Genomic DNA, 20,015 nt, shown 5'->3' on the forward strand with positions numbered 1-20,015 from the left:
CCTAGAATCTGGATTACATTAGTTTGTTTTCTCTGCTGTAAAATTGAAATCTGTCAGCTATCATTAGCATTCCAGGTCAAATCATTCCTATTGTGAAACTGGCCCAGGCATATTGGCAGTCTTTTATTTTTCCATGACTGGTATTGGTGTTTCACCAGTATCTAATCTTATTAAATCAGTGATGTCCACCATCATGCAAAGTCCTGAAGAGTTCTCTACTAGAATGGATGTGCAAAATTGCCTCCTGTGGTGGAGGAGTCTAAAGGCTGATTTATACTTGTGCATCAAATCGACGCCGTAGGTATGGCGTAGCCGCAAACCTCATGCAGTGCCTACATGGATCCCTATGCCGTAACCTGACGCGCACCTCTCCCAAAATGTAACTACGCGTCGCGGCAATGCAGACTGCAACAACTGTGATTGGTCCGCTTGGTAGCATTGCATTTCCTCCTACGCTGCAATAGCTTCCCATTGGGCAACTGAAGGGCAGGGAAGGAACTCTGGCTGCAGTGCTTTCCATAAAGCTTTACAGACCTCCGAAATTATGGAGGACACATTTCGCTTTTACGAAAAAAGACGCTCTCTTTAAACTTGTTTACCCGGAGAAAGACTACCATGACCATGAAGCCTTGCACGGGCAGGTGTGTGCACATGCGTGATGTGCGAATACATGATGTGCACATACGTGAACGTGTCCGAATTGCAGAGCGACACGGACACACCAACGCACAAGTATAAATGCTCACAACGGCGTATCCCACTTGCGTAGGCTATGGCGCAAGCTAGTATGCACAAGTGTGAATCAGCCTTAAGGCTGAAGGACACAGCCTCAGAATAGAGGGGTCTCCTTTAGAAAGGAGATGAAGAAGAATTTTCTTAGTCAGAGTGGTGAATCTGTGGAATTTTTTTGCCACAAGCAGCTGTGGAGGCAAAGTCTTTAAGTATATTTAAGGCAGAGGTTGATAAATTCTTAATTAGTCAGGGCACTAATGGATATTGGATGAAGGCAAGGAGATTGGGGCTGAGAGGGAAAATAGATCAGCTGGGATGAAATGACAGAGCAGACTCAATGGGCCAAATGGCTAATTCTGCTGCTATATCATATGGTATAATCAACCTCTGGGAGGGTGAGGGTGGAGATTGGAAGGATAAGGGAGCCCATGTTAGCATTCTTTCCTGACTAACATCCCTGGATTGAGGCTCAATGGGCAGACAATGTCATTTGTACACAAGATTCCCAAAACTGGAACTGTGCTCTAAGTATCACGGGGAAATAAAGAAGGTTGATAAGTTTCAATACTGCTTGTGTATCGGGGGAAAGGGGATGGTGAGAGGTAAATTACATCTTTATGACCATTTACAGTTGTACAGGATAAGAGGCATGCATAGTGGACGGCCAAAAACTATTTCCCAGGGTGAAGATGGCTAATATGAAGGGGCATAAGGTATTGGAGGATGTCAAAAGTAGTTTTTTTTTCCCCTACACGGGCGGGGCATTGAATACACTGCTGGGATCAGCAGTAGAGCCAGAGACGTTAAGGGTGTTTAAGAGACTCGGATAGGTACATGATGAAACAAAAAGAGGGTTATATGGGAGGGCAAGGTTACATGGATCAGGGTCGGTTAAAGGGTCAGCACTGAATTGTGGGCCAAAGGGCCTGTTCTATTTACTATTCAATATTCTATTGGTTTATGGAAAGTCCTGGCCCAGTTGCCACTTAGAATAGAACAGAGATTACTACCATCAAAGTAGTCAATCCAGTTTCGTGCCAGGTCTGAGCTTTTAATCTTCAAGCACTATATTCCTCAATCAACCGAAAGCTGTGCAGGCGTATTGGAGGCAGTGATGGATTTCATCAAGGCAGCTCTTGAGATGTGAAAAGATATGGCAGATCCTGAGAAGAGTCCATGCTTTTCTGTGCCTTACTGTAAACTTATTGGTGAACAGTGCACAGGAAGAAGTGCCCCAGTCATTATGTTGCCTCCTTCCACCTTGATTCTGTCTGGCATCAAGGAACTGTATGGCATCCCCTCAGATTCAGCCACACAACTTATTGATGCAGTTAGGTGAAGAATGTTCTTTTTTCCAATTACATAGATTTGCCAGAACGAAACTTGCTATAATTAAAAGGATGTGATGATAGCTGGGGCTCTGCTGAGGAGTGTAATTATCCCTTCAGGCTGCAGTATTGAGTGCTTAAAATGTAGATAGTGATTTTGAAGTGTAGTTGGATAAAAGGTAAACTATTCTCTATTTATATCCAGTATTATTAGCAAATACTGAATTCATTGCAAGATTATAACGTTAGAATATAAAGTAGGAAAACAGAAATACATTTGTTTTTAGATTGCCATTATAGCCACTGAACTGTCGTCATTTGAAGTATAACGTGTTTTGCAGGACATGGCAAAGATTTATCTCTTTCCTAAATGAGTTGAGGTTTACAGTAAGTCGTGAGATTGTGATTCACTGCTGTTTGGGTGGAGGGATGTAGTTTGCATTTATCAGTGGGTTTTCCTCACCTACCATATTTATTTAAATTTTTCCGAGAATAAGATGTCTAAAAATGCATTGTTCTGAAGTTTCCCCACAGGAAGAACATACTACTGACTTGATTGCTGTTGATGTAAAAACAGAAATCTGGCCAAAGCCAGCTGGCCTCTTCATTCCAAAAAGTAACCAAACAACTTTTAATGAATCTGCTTTACTTCCTTCATTCTTGAAAAGAGTTTGTATTATCTTTTATTCTGATTTGTACTTCACAAAATGGATATGAATTGAGAACATTTACCTTATCCATCTCAATTTCAAATTCATGAGTAGAACCTTGTTTGTCAAGATTTAGGACTTGCATGTACTTTAACAGTTAAATAAACAATAAATCAAATTAACCAACTGGAGCTTGATTTAGGCTTTAAATAAACTATCTTCCCTCCTACCACCGATTAGTGAGGCTTTTGACATGGAGGCTTCTAAGGAATTTGGGTAATGTTATAGCAGTAGAGAACCAGGTAGAGGATTTTTGACCTTCTGACTTGATTACATCAATTCTAAATTTACATTTCACCATTTTTAACCTGTTGTGTGTAAACCTTTCCAGTTTTTTCCAAGGTAACTAACCACGTGACATTAAGATTTTTTACTCTTCAAGTATGTGAAGGATGTAAGAAGTAAAGTCAATTCAATTCAGTAGCATTAATCTTTTATAATGTCATCATCCAACTTTTGAGAGTTCCTTTCAATAAGCCTTGGAGACTATTTAATATCATAAATGTTTATAGCTACCTGAATTCAAAAGAGCACTGCTGCAGATGCTGAAAACCTGAAAGAAAGAGTAAAATGCTGGATATTTTTGGCAGGTCTGGCAGCATTTGTGAAGAGTGAAACTTTTAATCTCTTAGCTGATGATCTTGGTCTTTGATCTGAAATTTTAAGTATGTATTTGGTTCATGTTTGCTGTTCTTGTACTGAACAAAATTGGGGATATGGGAGCTACCACACCCAGCCTTCAGGATATGATTATCCCCAGTTGTTTCTGTAATTAAGAGCTGCTATTGTGAGCAAGAAGTACAGTGGGGTAACTGATCTTGAATTCTTATACTATTAAGGTAGTGATACAGGATCTTCAGCCCAACTCATGCATGCTGACCACATTGTCCACCCAACTGTTCACAATTTTCTGTTGAACCATGATGGAAGTCTTTTTCCACAAGTGTGTCCTCCCATTGCCATCCTAAAATTGGAGCCACTACTTGATATGTGTTGTGAAGACCAAAATATTACAGGACTAATGGGAACAAGTGACTGATCAAATTTGGCAGCAATACTTCCTGATCCAAATCTTTTGCACTTTTAGGCAGCTTGCTGTCATTTGGATTAATTTTGTATCTTATTTTGCGAGTTTCACTACCCATTCTCAAGATAAAATCTACACTGATCTGCACCATAAAGATAACTCCTGTGCCCAGTCATCTCTGGAATCAAATCTTAGAATAGTTGGCTCTTGTTTGTGGAACATACACAGAGTAATGGCATCAGGTGACTAACTTGGTCTGAGAATTTAATTGGACACCAATCGTTAACATCTAGGTTAATTTCTTCGGTAGTTTGAAGCCAAATTAATTAGTGGCATTTCAAATTCTGCTGACTGGGATGGCAAGGAAAGTAAATTTATTTGAAGGAGAAAACTTTTATGACAGTTTAATCATTTAAGATAATTTATTTTAACTTTACTATAAGATCTCCAGCTGGGATTACTTCTGATCAAAGTAAATGTATTATCAAAGTACATGCATCATCATATTACCCTGAGATTCATTTTCTTGTAGGCATTCACAATAAAGACAAAGAAACACAATAGAATCAATGATAAATTGCACACAACAAAGATGGTCAACAACCAATGTGCGAAAGATGACAAATTGTGCAAATGCAAAAATAAATACCATAATAGTAATAATATTGTGAATATTAGTTGTAGGGTCTTTGAAAGTGAGTCTATAAGTTGTGGAATCAATTCAGTCATGGTGTATGAAATTATCCACTCTTTCAGGAGTCCAGTGGTTGAAGGGTAATAACTATTCCTGACTCTGGTGTGGGATCTAAGGCTCCTGTGCCACCTCCCTAATGGCAGTAATAAGGGAGCATAGCCTTGGTGGGTTCCTTGATGATAGATCCTGCTTTCCAGCATCAGGGCTCCTTGTAGATGTGTCCAATGGTGGGGCGGGCTTTAAATGTGACAGATAATGGATGTTGAAGGAGACTAGTGTTGAAATTGCAGGGGCCCTGGCAGATATATTTAAAAAGTCGGTGTCTACGGATGAGGTGCCGGAGGATTGGAGAGTGGCTCATGTTGTTCGTTGTTTAAAAAAGGATCGAAAAGTAATCCGGGGAAATTATAGGCCGGTAAGTTTGACGTTGGTAGTGGGTAAGTTATTGGAGGGAGTACTAAGAGACAGAAGCTACAAGCATTTGGATAGACAGGGACTTATTAGGGAGAGTCAACATGGCTTTGTGCATGGTAGGTCATGTTTGACCAATCTATTGGAGTTTTTCGAGGAGGTTACCAGGAAAGTGGATGAAGGGAAGGCAGTGGATGTTGTCTACATGGACTTCAGTAAGGCCTTTGACAAGGTCCCGCATAGGAGGTTAGTTAGGAAAATTCAGTCGCTAGGTATACATGGAGAGGTGGTAAATTGGATTAGACATTGGCTCAATGGAAGAAGTCAAAGAGTGGTAGTAGAGAATTGCTTCTCAGAGTGGAGGCCTGTGACTAGTGGTGTGTCACAGGGATCAGTGCTGTGTCCATTGTTATTTGTCATCTATATCAATGATCTGGATGATAATGTGGTAAATTGGATCAGCAAATTTGCTGATGATACAAAGATTGGAGGTGTAGTGGACAGTGAGGAAGGTTTTCAAAGCCTGCAGAGGGACTTGGACCAGCTGGAAGCATGGGCTGAAAAATGGCAGATGGAGTTTAATGCAGACAAGCGTGAGGTATTGCACTTTGGAAGGACAAACCAAGGTAGAACATACAGGGTAAATGGTAAGGCACTGAGGAGTACAGTAGAACAGAGGGATCTGGGAATACAGATACAAAATTCCCTAAAAGTGGCGTCACAGATAGATAGGGTCGTAAAGAGAGCTTTTGGTACATTGGCCTTTATTAATCAAAGTATTGAGTATAAGAGCTGGAATGTTTTGATGAGGTTGTATAAGGCACTGGTGAGGCTGAATCTGAAGTATTGTGTTCAGTTTTGGTCACCAAATTACAGGAAGGATATTAATAAGGTTGAAAAAGTGCAGAGAAGGTTTACAAGGATGTTGCCGGGACTTGAGAAACTCAGTTACAGAGAAAGGTTGAATAGGTTAGGACTTTATTCCCTGGAGCTTAGAAGAATGAGGGGAGATTTGATAGAGGTATATAAAATTATGATGGGTATAGATAGAGTGAATGCAAGCAGGCTTTTTCCACTGAGGCAAGGGGAGAAAAAAACCAGAGGATGTGGTTTAAGGGTGAGGGGGGGAAGTTTAAAGGGAACATTGGGGGGGGGGCTTCACACAGAGTGGTGGGAGTATGGAATGAGCTGCCAGACGAGGTGGTAAATGCGGGTTCTTTTTTAACGTTTAAGAATAAATTGGACAGATACATGGATGGGAGGTGTATGGAGGGATGTGGTCCGTGTGCAGGTCAGTGGGACTAGGCAGAAAATGATTCGGCACAGCAAAGAAGGGCCAAAAGGCCTGTTTCTGTGCTGTAGTTTTTCTGTGGTTTCTATGGTTGTTATGGTTGTAAATAATCCAGTAACTCACTGTGTCATGTGGCTTAAGATGACTGTGCAGTTGTGACATAATTGCAGGAGAATTGAAATGTGTTTAGTAATGAGGGTATAAAGGAGTGTTTTTACTATTTCATATGCATATTGTGTAATTAAAGTGACTCAGTCCAGTTGGTGATCAGTGGCTCAAGAAACCTAAGTGCAGTGTTATGCAGGACTAAAAATGAATTGTTCATTACCTTTTGGTTCAAGAACAGTTGTACTTACATATTGGACCTTGAGCAGTAAGGAAGACAAATTGTCGTTCAGCCTTGGCAAAAGGTTTTGACTACAGGAACAAAGAGTTCTTGTTTGGTTATAGTGGGCTTTAGTAAGACCACACTTGCAGTATTGTTTAGTTACATAAAAAAGGGTATATTTGCTGGAGAAGAAATCCAGTAAGGGTTCACCGTACTGATTCCATGGATGATTGTTCTGCTGTGGTAAGGAGAGACTGGACTATGTTCAGAATTCAGAAGAATGAAGGGATATCATAGAAATATACAAAATTCTGATGTTTAACAGACTAGATGTGGAGATGTTTGCCCTGTATGATGGGGAGGGGGGAGGGGAGTGTTTTAAAACGACAGATAAACCTTAGGATGTAGGTTAAACCACTTAGGGCTAAAATGAAGAGAAATTTCTTCACTTCGAGTGATGAACCTGTGAAATTTTCTACCACAAAAGGCAGTGAAGGCTTGGTGGAATATTTGATGTTGATAAATGATTACACATGGCATCAGTGGCAACTGGGGGAGTGCAGCACTATGGTATTGAGACTAGAGATCAGCTAGAGTTTTGAATGAGTGACAGACTTGAGTCTCACATTTGCTACATTCGACTTTCTAAGTGTAGAGAGCAATCTTGGGCTTCTTTATTGGAGAGACTATTTTTCACACCATTTCTTGTCAGTGACTTGAAGCTATCTTGACAAACAGTGCAGTATTGAAAATAGAACGTATGCTTCTGAATCTGCGTGTTGGATGCTGGCATCATAATTTCTTAGTAGTCAGGCATATAATTCACCTGAAACCTCATGCCATTTGATGTAATAGACAGGAAAAATTTTATTGAGAAGCAAAATGCGTTCCACCAGAATAGAAATCCATTGAATCAATTGCTGTTGTATGATTCCCAATGTGTTATGGTGCAAGCATTTCTTCCTAAAATTCAATTTTTAGATGTGATTATTTAATATGTTGCGAATAAAATCAGGTCTTCTGTATGATTTTAGGTAATAGTGTAAATTCCTTTCCATTTGTTGTGGGAGATGCATAACAAATACATAGCAGAATATTTCAACCTTGAGTCTTCAGAATGAAGTGTTTTGTATCTAGTTGAAACTCCCTTTCTAAGGCATGAAGTGTTTGTTGAGAGTTCTTGCATTTACTTATTCTCTGTCAAGTAGGTACTTATTATTTTACCAACTGGAGATTAGTTGATTTTAAGTATGAGAACATAGACAAAGGAGCAGAATTGGGCATTCAGCCCATGATTTGCTATGCCATTCCATCATGGCTGATTTATTTCCCTCTTATCACAGTTCTTCCACGATTGATACCCTTATTAATCAAGAACCTATTAACCTCTGCTTTAATCCTCCAATGATTTGGACTTCACAGCCTTCTGTAACTGCATTAAGTATTTTAAATTGTAGGAAAGTATTTTTTTCTGTTGTATAAAATTGTGAAAGAGTTGACTTTGAAATAATCTGAAATTCATCCTTTATAGGACTTTGTACCTTTGTATCAAGATTTTGAAAATTTCTACACCAGAAATCTGTACATGAGAATTCGAGACAGTTGGAACCGGCCCATCTGCAGTGTTCCTGGAGCAAAGTTTGATATAATGGAGAGAGTATCCTATGACTATAACTGGACATTCAAGTGAGTAACTTGCCCTAAATTTTACTAATTTTCTTTAGAGGTTGTTTTCCTGTATTGTTGCTTAGTGTTTTGCTGAACATTGTGGGCATGCTGTTGGCACTGCAATGAATGGCAACACTTGCAGGCTGCCTCCTGCGCACCCTTGGGTGTGTTATTTGACTACACAACCAATGCATTTCATTGTAACACAAACCTGCTGGAGGAACTCAGCAGGTCAGCAAGCATCTATGGGAATGAGTAAACAGTTGCTGTTTCGAGCTGGGACCCTTCAGGACTGAGAAGAAAGAGGGAAGATGCCAGAGTAAAAAAAAAGTGGGAGGAAGGGGAAGGAGGTTAGCTGGAATGTGATGAGGGAAGCCAGTTGGATGGGAAAGATCAAGAGATGAGAAGAACAAATCTGTTCGTGGAGCATAGGAGAAAGTGAAGGGGGGAGGGGGAGTGCCAGGGAAGGGGCAGAATGAGCAGGTGAGAGGTGAACGGTCAGTGGTGAGTAAAGGGAGGGGAATTCAGTTCACTCTGTATTTCAATGTAAATGTGAATTTTTTGAGAAGCAGACTGACAAATGAGAGTGCAGTATAATGCTGCTGAGGTCTAACAATAACACCAGAATGCATTCCACTTAATTTCTTCTGCATTTGTACAACAAAGCTATAGAGATTCTCTTAGAAATGACCATCTCTATTTGTCTTTAATGTAGAAATGTATCATTTGCCCTTTAGAAGTACAGACAGGTATAAGTCTTCCAATTCAAAGATTAGGAAGAGTGACTAAGATTAGTTAGAAGGGCTTTGCTGAGCAGGATTTGTGTATGTGATTGGTGTGTTCAATTTGGCCAGTTTCCCCCACAAATGTTCTTATGTGAATGGCAACAGGAAGGTGTTGCTGGATATGCAGAGGTATTGACAATGAAAGATTAATCCTGGGATGATCCAATCAGGCTGGTGGATACAGATAAACTGCCTCACTTTGTGGGAAGACCATAAGAAAGGAACATGACCTTGAAATTAAGGTTGATTTATATAGCTTAGAAGGTACTCTCCACAAAAGTCAGAGAAAATTTGGGGCTGGTGCCTTGATGTGCTTGGACAATGAAAATGTTCAAAGCATTGATTTATCAGAGGTTTCTGGAAGCAAAACAAATAAATGGAATTAATAGTACATATTAGTTTAAATTATATGGTATGACATGCATGAGTAGTGTAAAGATTCTACACTCTCAGCCCCAGAACACTTCAGTCTACTAAAGATAAAAATACTGAGGGAAAAGTAGGTGAAGAATTCTACTATAAATGTTCAAAGGTTCATTTTATTATCAAGGTATACAATTCTAAAATTCTTCAATTCTCTGGGTAGATGTCTCCCTGAAATAATCAAAAATGGTATAAATAGTGTTTCTTGTCTCCTGCCCAGCCACAGAACGAAGATGAATTTCACAATGGATTTGTAACAGCACAAAAGGTCATTCACCCTATTGAGTATCTGTTACGCAATAGTGGAACAATCCTGTCAGTCTCATTTTCTACCCATAAAACCCCATAAATATTTCTCAATTGTGTATCTTTTTTTTGAAACCTCTGATTTGGTTCCACTATCTGTGGAGAGTATCCAAATCTTAATTCTTTGGGTAAGGAAGTTTTCCATCAATCACCTTTTATCTCTTGCCCAAGGGTGACATAGCAGTTAGTTACAGCACCAGTGATACAGGTTCAATTCCCACCACTGTCTGTAAGCTTGTGCGTTCTCTCCATGACTGTGGGTTTCCTCCGGGTGCTCCAGTTTCCTCCCGCATTCTAAAGTCATACGGGCGTAGTTTGGCTGGAAGAACCAGTTACCATACTGTACCTCAGGTTTATTATCACTGACATGTCATGAAACTTGTTTTGTAGCAGCAAGACAAAAATACTAAATTGCAATAAGAAATTTTAAAATGGTATAAGAAGAGAGAAAAATGGTATGTTTATGAGCCATTCAGGTATCTGGCGAAAGAAAGAAGCTGTTCATAAAATGGTAGCAATGAGAAAAGGGCTTGTCCAGGGTGATGGGGGTTCTCGATGAATGCCACCTTTTTGAGGCACAGTCCAGATATGGGGCAACTGCACTTTGGCTGAAACTATAATGCTATATTCTGCATTCTGTTCAATGGGACTTGAGACCTTAGGATAGTTATGGAAGAGGTTACAGTTTTGGCTGAAAGTTGTGGTATGAGAATGTTTATTACTTTTTATTGACCAGTCTCTGTCAGTGAACCCTGATTATAATTTCAGCTAGACATTTGTATAGATATATGACTGAGCAATTAGACTGTGGAGAGTGTGCCTTTGCCAGTCTGAATCTGGTGCTGTGGCGATGTCTGATTGGTTAAATGGTTTTGACCTCAAGGTTCAAAATAAATGCATGATCAAAGCACAAATGTCACCATATGCTACCCTGATGTTCATTTTCTTGTAGGCATACACAGAACATAGAAATACATTAGAATCACTGAAGAGCTACACTTAGACTGACAAACAATCAATATGCAAAAGACAAACTGTGCAAATATGATAAATAACACTGAGAGCATGTGTTATAGAATCCTTGAAAGTGAATCCATAGATTGTGGAATCAGTTCAGGGTTGTGAAAGAAGTTATCCATGCTAGTTCAGGAGCTTGAAGGTTGTAGGGTAATAACTGTTCCCGAACCTGGTGGTGTGGGACTTCAGGCACCTATGCTTTCTTTTCGATGACAACAGTGAGAAGGGAGCATGGCCTGGATGGTGAAGATGGGGGTCCTTGATGGAGGCTGCTTTCTTATGGCACCTTTCCATGATTTTCCATTGTTTTGTTGTAACTGGCTTGCTATGACATTTCATGCATAATTGAGTCTATCATATCTCTGGATTTGCTCATAAAGTAATTGGGAAACATTTGACATCTCAGTTCAGTCCTTTATTACTGGGAGTAGCTTTTTATCTGATTTAGTTAATCCATTAACTTAAGTTCCTCATCTGCTGTGATGGAAATTAAGTTTGTGCCTCTTGAGTTAAGAGTTCTATTCTACTCAAACGCTGAATTTTCATTGCACTGCTATTGATCTGTGTTATCAACTGACTCGGTCCTAAGCTGTGGAATTTCTTTTCTATAATGTATGGCTGTTTCCTCTTGCTGCTTCAAACGAGTGATTTTTCTCTTGCAAAAACAACTTGGATTGTTTTCCAGCATTAAAGATATCATGTAATGTTACTTGTGTGTATTTGGACCCAGAAACAAAAGTGCTAAATATTATGGAAGCTATTAATGTATGAAGCTGTTCAATTATTGAAAAATAACTGTGAAAAACATGTAAAGTTACTTGCCTTGCCCAGTACAATGTCTCAGCAAGTGCCAATTTTGATATTTTTGTGATGAAATTGTTTGACATTTTAAAAATGTGTGCTTAAATTTTTCGAATTTGCTTTACTTCATATCCCTTGTGTAACAAATACATGTTTATTAAATAGGTTTACTAACAAAATCATCAAAGATGTCCTCAACATGGGCTCATACAATTACTTGGGCTTTGCTGAATGCCATGGCTACTGTGCTGACGCAGCAACCAAAGCAACGATCCAGTACGGAGTTGGTATTTGTAGCTCACGGCAAGAGATTGGTGAGTTAATATTCCACATATCTACTCGGCTTTTAACCTGGTTTTAAAATGTGTAACAAATTTGTTAAGCATATCTATTGGCAAGGTTAATTATACAATAATTTTAAAAAGGCATTTTGGTTGCAGTTTGATAAATGCTACATGTAAAAGAAAGAAGATTCTTCACACCATCTAATGAAGCCTGGTGACTTGTGTCAAGCATTGCATTAAAGTAGCTACCTCTCTTCTTGGATAGGACTTGACCTTGAGATAGTGATGGAAGAGTTGTAGTTTTGTTTGGCTAAAAGCTGTGGTATTATGGTAATGATTGTTAGACTTTTTATTGACCAGTCTGTGGATTGATGAAACCTGACTTTAATTTCAACCTGATATTTAAACTTTGCAAGTTAGACTGAACAAGTTACTGGTCAGGGGGTGGAAGGTTAGGGGAAGTTAATATACTTGTCCTTGGGACATGGGCGTGTTGACCTTCTAACCTAGTCTAAGATCAATCTAAGAATGTAATAATAAGATGAATGTAGGCTTACTGTAAATTGGTGTTTAGCCAGTGTGGTCTTGGGCTAGAGAGCCTCTTTCTGTTTGATCTCTCTATAATAGTTGTAGAGCAGGAGTTCCCAACTTTTTGTTGCCAGGACCAATCCCATTAAGCAAGTGGTCAGTCATTCCAGTTTGGGAACCCCTGTTATAGATTGATACAACCTGGAAACAGGCCATTTGGCCCAAATGGTTCTTGTGAAGCATGATTCCCATCTAATTTAGTCCCATCTTCCCATGTTTGGACCATTGTGCTCTAAACCTTTCCTATCAGTGTACCTGACCAGTTATATTTTAAATTTTGTTAATGTACCTTCAACCATGATCTCTGGCAGCTCCTTTTCCAGAGCAGCAAGATGAGATTAAGTACAAGAGGTCCAGAGGATAAATAGGAAAATGACAGCCTGAAGAATCCTCTTCAGGAATTAAATGATGGAAGCAGTAATTATATCTCCTTAAGGATGCTAGTGATATGGGTGCAGGCCCACAGTAATCAAGAATGCTGTGCGCCAGATAAACAGGCTGATTTTGCCAACAGCTTTTTCCTTACTGAGCAAATGTTTGTGGTTTAAATGGTCCTAAATGGGTGTGGCTGTTTAGTGAAATTGTAGAAATTCTAGTTAGACAAGAATATTCTAGAGTGACAAAAATATGGGTGATTTTTCAGGGTGTGCACGGTACCAGTGTAATCTTGTTTCTTGCAGTTTAGGGCAGTTAAATTACTTTTAGTACCATGCTCGTTGATAATTGGAGCTTGAAGATGCAGTATATCATGTGGTCTATTTGATAAATGCATTCCAGCAGCAATGTTTCCTGTTTTTACTACTTTGAATTTGGTGAATAATATATTGTTGCAATACACGGTGGTCATCTGTAATGTTTAAATTGGTCTTGTTTGACCAGTGTAAAACTATTGCAATTTTGCTGCTCTATTGAAAGTGACAACAAGTCAATCTCTTGCAGGGCTTAAAGACACCAGCTAAGTTTGAAGTATGTACTGTATATGCTGCCTTATACTGTACCTTAAGGTTCACTTTCTTGCAGGCATTTACTGGAAAAATGAAATGCAATAGAATTTTATGAAAAATTGTACATAAATAGCTGGCCGGTGGCGTAGTGGCATCAGTGCCGGACTTCGGAGTGAAGGCTCCCCAGTTCAAATCCAGCCAGCTCCCTTGCATGCTTTCCATCCGTGCTGGGTTGAGCGTTGAGCTAGCAACTTGACCTCTTAAAAATAAGAAAGCCTGCTAAAAAAGCTCCATCATGAGAGCATCCCGATGACTCCAATCGGAGTTCACAAGACAAAGGAGCAGAAGAAGGCCATTCGGCCCATCGAGTCTGCTCCACCACTCCACCATGAGCTAAACTATTCTCCCATTTAGTTCCAATTTATGGCTTTTTCTCCATATCCCTTGATATCCTGATTAATTAGATACCTATCAATCTCCTCCTTAAACACCCTCAATGATCGGGCTTCCACAGCTGTATGTGGCAATGAATTCCATAAATCCACGACCCTCTGGCTTAAAAAAAAATTCTCATCTGTTTTAAGTGGGTACCCTCTAATTCTAAGACTGTGGCCTCTTGTCCTGGGCTCACCCACCAAGGGAAACAGCCTTTCCACGTCTACTCTTTCCAACCCTTTCAACATTCGAAATGTTTCTATGAAATCCCCTCTCATTCTTCTATACTCTAATGAATACAGTCCAAGAGCTGACAAACACTCCTCATATGTTAGCCCCTGCATTCCAGGAATCATCCTCGTAAATCTTCTCTGAACTCTCTCCAACATCAGAACATCCCTTCAAAGATAGGGGGCCCAAAACTGCACACAGTATTCCAAATGAGGTCTCACTAATGCCCCATAGAGCCTCATCAACACCTCCTTACTCTTATACACTATTTCTCTTGAAATGAATGCCAGCATAGCGTTCGCTTTCCTTACTGCTGATCCAGCCTGGTGGTTAACCTTTAGGGTATCCTACACGAGGACCCCCAAGTCCCTTTGCACTTCCAATTTTTGAATTTTCTCCCCATCTAAATAATAATCTGCCCGATTATTTCTACTTCCAAAATGTACAACTGTACATTTGTCAACGTTGTATCTCATCTGCCATTTCTTTGCCCACTCTCCTAAACTGACCAAGTTTCTCTGCAACCTTTCCGTTTCTTCAACAGTTCCTGCTCCTCCACCTATCTTGGGTGTCATCCGCAAACTTAGCCACAAAACCATTTAATCCATAATCTAAATCATCAACATACATTGTAAAAAGAAGCGGCCCCAACACCGTCCCCTGCGGAACACCACTAGTAACCAGCAACCAATCAGAATAAGATCCCCTTCATTCCCACCCTTTGCTTTCTGCCTATCAGCCAATGTTCCACCCATTCCAATATCTTTCCTGTAATTCCATGGACTCTCATCTTATTAAGCAGCCTGTTATGCAGCAACTTATGGAAGTCCTTTTGAAAATCCAAATACACAATATCCACAGCCTCTCCCTTATCAATCTTATTTGAGATTACCTCAAAAAATCCCAATAGGTTGGTGAGGCAGGATCTTCCCTTCATGAAACCATGCTGGCTTGGGCCAACCTTGTCATGCACCTCGAGGTATTTCATAACCTCGTCCTTGAGGATCGACTCCGATAACTTTCCAACTACCAATGTCAGACTAATAGGTCTGTAATTTTCTTTTTGCTGCCTTCCTCCTTTCTTAAACAGCGGAACTATATTTGCGACCTTCCAGTCCTCTGGAACTATGCCAGAGTCTATTGATTTCCTGGAAGATCATTTCCAGTGCCTCCATAATCTCCAAAGCCGCCACCTTCAGAACCTGTGGGTGCACCTCATCCGGTCCGGGAGTCTTACCTATTCTTAATCCATTTAGCTTCCCAAGCACTTCCTCTCTAGTAATCTTGACTGTACCTAATTCTATTCCCTGAGACCTCTGGCTATCAGGTATGTTGCTAATGTCTTCCACTGCGAAGACTGATGCAAAATACTCATTCAGTTCCTCTGCCATCTCTTTGTTGCCCATTTTAATTTCTCCAGCATCATTTTCAATCGTTCCTATATCTGCCCATGTCACTCTTTTACTCTTCATATACTTAAGGGCTAAAAGTACATAAATTCTGACAAATAACCAATGTCCAAAAGAAGACAAATAGTACCAAGAACTTGAGTTGCAAGAGTTTTTGAAAGTGGGACTGTAGGTTGTAGAATCAGTTCAGAATAGTGGTGAATGAAGTTATCCATGCCATTACAGGAACCTGATAGTTGTAGGGGTAGTATCTATTGCTGAACCTAGTGATGTGGGACCTAAGACTTCTGCACCTCCTGACTGATGGTAGTGGTGAGAAAAGGGTACTACAGATACAGATATTGGATACCCAATAGTCAAAGAGAATTGGAAGTGCAAATCTGCAGAGAGATAGCAGGCAACTGCAGGAAACAAAGTTGTGGTGATAGGGGATTTTAATTTTCCATATATTGATTGGGTCTCCCATACTGTTAAGGGTCTAGATGGTTTAGAGTTTGTAAAATGTGTTCAGGAAAGTTTTCTAAATCAATATATAGAGGGACCAACTAGAGGGGATGCAATATTGGATCTCCTGTTAGGAGGCGAGTTAGGACAAGTGACAGAAGTCTGTGTAACTGGAGCACTTTGGTTCCAGTGATCATAACACCATTAGTTTCAACTTGATCATGGACAAGGATAGATCTGGTCCTAGGGTTGAGGTTCTTAACTGGAAGAAGGCCAAATTTGAAGAAATGAGAAAGGATCTAAAAAGTGTGGATTGGGACAGGTTGTTCTCTGGCATGGATGTGATCGGTAGGTGGGAAGCCTTCAAAGCAGAAATTTTGAGAGTGCAGAATTTGTATGTTCCTGTCAGGATTAAAGGCAAGGTGAATAGGAATAAGGAACCTTGGTTCTCAAGGGATATTACAATTCTGATGATGAAGAAGAGGGAGTTGTATGACGTGTATAGGAAGCAGGGAATAAATAAGGTGCTTGAGGAGTATAAAAAGTGCAAGAAAATACTTAAGAAAGAAATCGAGTGCTAAAAGAAGACATGAGGTTGCCTTGGCGGTCAAAGTGAAGGATAATCCAAAGAGCTTTTACAGGTATATTAAGAGCAAAAGGATTGTAAGGGATAAAATTGGTCCTCTTGAAGATCAGAGTGGTCGGCTATGTGCGGAACCAAAGGAAATGGGGGAGATCTTAAGTAGGTTTTTTGCATCTGTGTTTACTAAGGAAACTGGCATGAAGTCTATGGAATTAAGGGAAACAAGCAGTGAGATCATGGAAACTGTACAGATTAAAAAGGAGGAGGTCCTTGCTGTCTTGAGGAAAATTAAAGTGGATAAATCCCCGGGACCTGACAGGGTGTTCCCTCGGACCTCGAAGGAGACTAGTGTTGAAATTGCAGGGGCCCTGGCTGAAATATTTAAAATGTCGCTGTCTACAGGTGAGGTGCCAGAGGATTGGAGAGTGGCTCATGTTGTTCCGTTGTTTAAAAAAGGATCGAAAAGTAATCCGGGAAATTATAGGCCAGTAAGTTTAACGTCGGTAGTAGGTGAGTTATTGGAGGGAGTACTAAGAGACAGAACCTACAAGCATTTGGATAGACAGGGACTTATTAGGGAGAGTCAACATGGCTTTGTGCATGGTAGGTCATGTTTGACCAATCTATTGGAGTTTTTTGAGGAGGTTACCAGGAAAGTGGATGAAGAGAAGGCAGTGGATATTGTCTACATGGACTTCAGTAAGGCCTTTGACAAAGTCCCACGTGGGAGGTTAGTTAGGAAAATTCAGTCGCTAGGTATACACGGAGAGGTGGTAAATTGGATTAGACATTGGCTCGATGGAAGAAGCCAGAGAGTGGTGGTAGAGAATTGCTTCTCTGAGTGGAGGCCTGTGACTAGTGGTGTGCCACAGGGATCAGTGCTGGGTCCATTGTTATTTGTCATCTATATCAATGATCTGGATGATAATATGGTAAATTGGATCAGCAAGTTTGCTGATGATACAAAGATTGGAGGTGTAGTAGACAGTGAGGAAGGTTTTCAAAGCCTGCAGAGGGACTTGGACCAGCTGGAAAAATGGGCTAAAAAATGGCAGATGGAGTTTAATACTGACAAGTGTGAGGTATTGCACGTTGGAAGGACAAACCAACGTAGAACATACAGGGTTAATGGTAAGGCACTGAGGAGTGCAGTGGAACAGAGGGATCTGGGAATACAGATACAAAATTCCCTAAAAGTGGCGTCACAGGTAGATGGGGTCATAAAGAGAGCTTTTGGTACATTGGTCTTTATTAATCAAAGTATTGAGTATAAGAGCTGGAATGTAATGAGATTGTATAAGGCATTGGTGAGGCCGAATCTGGAGTATTGTGTTCAGTTTTGGTCACCAAATTACAAGAAGGATATAAATAAGGTTGAAAGAGTGCAGAGAAGGTTTACAAGGATGTTGCCAGGACTTGTGAAACTCAGTTACAGAGAAAGGTTGAATAGGTTAGGATTTTATTCCCTGGAGCGTAGAAGAATGAGGGGAGATTTGATAGAGGTATATAAAATTATGATGGGTATAGATAGAGTGAATGCAAGCAGGCTTTTTCCACTGAGGCAAGGGGAGAAAAAAACCAGAGGACATGGGTTTAGGGTGAGGGGGGAAAAGTTTAAAGGGAACATTAGGGGGGGCTTCTTCACACAGAGAGTGGTGGGAGTATGGAATGAGCTGCCAGATGAGGTGGTAAATGCGGGTTCTTTTTTAACATTTAAGAATAAATTGGACAGATGGGAGGTGTATGGAGGGATATGGTCCGTGTGCAGGTCAGTGGGACTAGGCAGAAAATGGTTCGGCACAGCCAAGAAGGGCCAAAAGGCCTGTTTCTGTGCTGTAGTTTCTACGGTTTCTATGGATGTTCAGACTAATCGTACGTATGAAATTTATCCCAAGAGTGCCTTGTCGATAATACACGCCAGTATATTTTAAATTCTCAAAGTGGCCAAATCTGTTCTCAGGTAACCTTGACAAACATGAAGAACTGGAAAAATTGGTGGCTCGGTTCCTGGGTGTTGATGCAGCTATGGCATTCGGGATGGGATTTGCTACGAACTCCATGAATATTCCTGCTCTTGTCGGCAAGGTTTGTTAACTAAAGCGTCCCTCACTCTAAACTTCACCCAACTTTCTTCTCTGAAGATTGCAGTTAGTATTGTAAAGAAATGAAGACCTGATATCTACCGAACAATATCTTTGTAGGTAATTGATGTAGATAATTGGACTGTAAACTAACTTTAGTAGCCTCTCTAGAAGTACAGGTAAAATGTAGGCTTGATTTGAGGAGGCCTTGGCTGTGGATTGATCATTATGATGTTATGTTGCTGTGATGCTGCTACAAGTAGGTTTTTCTTGCGCCTGTACATATACACTCGGTGGTCGGACTCTTGGGTCCAGGAATGGAAACCGTGTGGTCTTCTGCTGTCACCATCTTCAGGGTTTGATGTGCTTTGTTTATTGATGCTCTTGTGTACACTGTAACATGTTATTAGAGTTACTGTCACCTTGCCTCTTGAACCAGTCCTGACCCCTCATTAACGAAGCATTTTTGTCCATGGAGCTGCCACTGTCTGTATGCTTTTTGTTTTCATACCATTCTCTAAAGTCTGGAGACTGTTGCACATGAAAATCCCAGAGAGATGTTTCTGAGATGCTCAAACCACCCCATTTGTCACCAAAATCACTCCAGTAAAAGTCCCTTGGATCGCATTTTTTTCCCCCTATTCTGATGTTTGGTCTGAACAACTTGACCATGTCTGTATGCTTTTATGCATTGAGTTGCTGCCACGTGGTTAGTTGATTAGATATTTACATTAACAAGCAGGTGTACAGGAACTATCTAATAAAGAGGCCACATATGACAAATTTTGACCTTGATCTCTGTACAGCTATTAGCAAAATAATAAGATTCAAGGAACTGCAAGCAAACAACAGGATCTTGAAGTCCATATTAACTTCTCTGAAGGGAGCAAGGCCAATGGATACAACGGTTAAACTTGTAGGGTGTTTACTTTAACTAGCTGAGGCATAGTTTGAGGAAGTTGCGCTAAATCTGTACAAAACAGGTTTCACGTCACATGCCAGTGATAATAAACCTGATTCTGATTCTGAACACTAGTTATGTCACAGCTGCATACACTTCTGGTCATCAAACAGGATGCGTCCAGTGTTTGGGTGATGAGATTAATAGGAATATAGAGGGGAATTATTGAGAGAATGGCCAGGGAAGCATTGTTTGCTTTGAAACAAAGTAGGAAATTCATTGAGTGGCCTGGATAAGATGAATAGGAAGGGCTTAGCAGAGAGGCCAGTAGTGGGGCATACATTGATGGAAAGATGACTTAGTATGTTTGTAAGTGACTTTTTTCCACCATATCGGTAAGGTTTAGAACTATTGACTAAGGTTGGTGGAGCAGAAACTCACCACACTTTTAAAATGTGCCTGGGATTTTCATTGAAAGGCTGCAGACTAAGAACTGGGTGGAGAGACTGAGATAGAGGTTCCTCTTTGTTGCCATAGACATGGTTTAAAGATAGCAGCCTCGACCATAAATTTCCATTTCTCTTGAGTGGCTCC

General features: G+C 40.3%; 1 protein-coding gene across 1 annotated transcript in view; it reads left to right on the forward strand.

Moving 5' to 3' along the window:
* The window catches only part of sptlc2a (serine palmitoyltransferase, long chain base subunit 2a), a 146,500-nt gene that overhangs the window by 36,597 nt on the left and 89,888 nt on the right, over positions 1-20,015 (forward strand). Inside the window, exons 3-5 of the mRNA XM_072273291.1 lie at positions 8,053-8,207; positions 11,687-11,835; positions 18,400-18,524. Coding sequence (XP_072129392.1) covers positions 8,053-8,207; positions 11,687-11,835; positions 18,400-18,524 — 429 coding nt within the window. The remainder of the gene's footprint in view (positions 1-8,052; positions 8,208-11,686; positions 11,836-18,399; positions 18,525-20,015) is intronic.

Source organism: Mobula birostris, chromosome 1 (genome assembly GCF_030028105.1).
Source record: "Mobula birostris isolate sMobBir1 chromosome 1, sMobBir1.hap1, whole genome shotgun sequence".
Lineage (NCBI taxonomy): Eukaryota > Metazoa > Chordata > Chondrichthyes > Myliobatiformes > Myliobatidae > Mobula > Mobula birostris.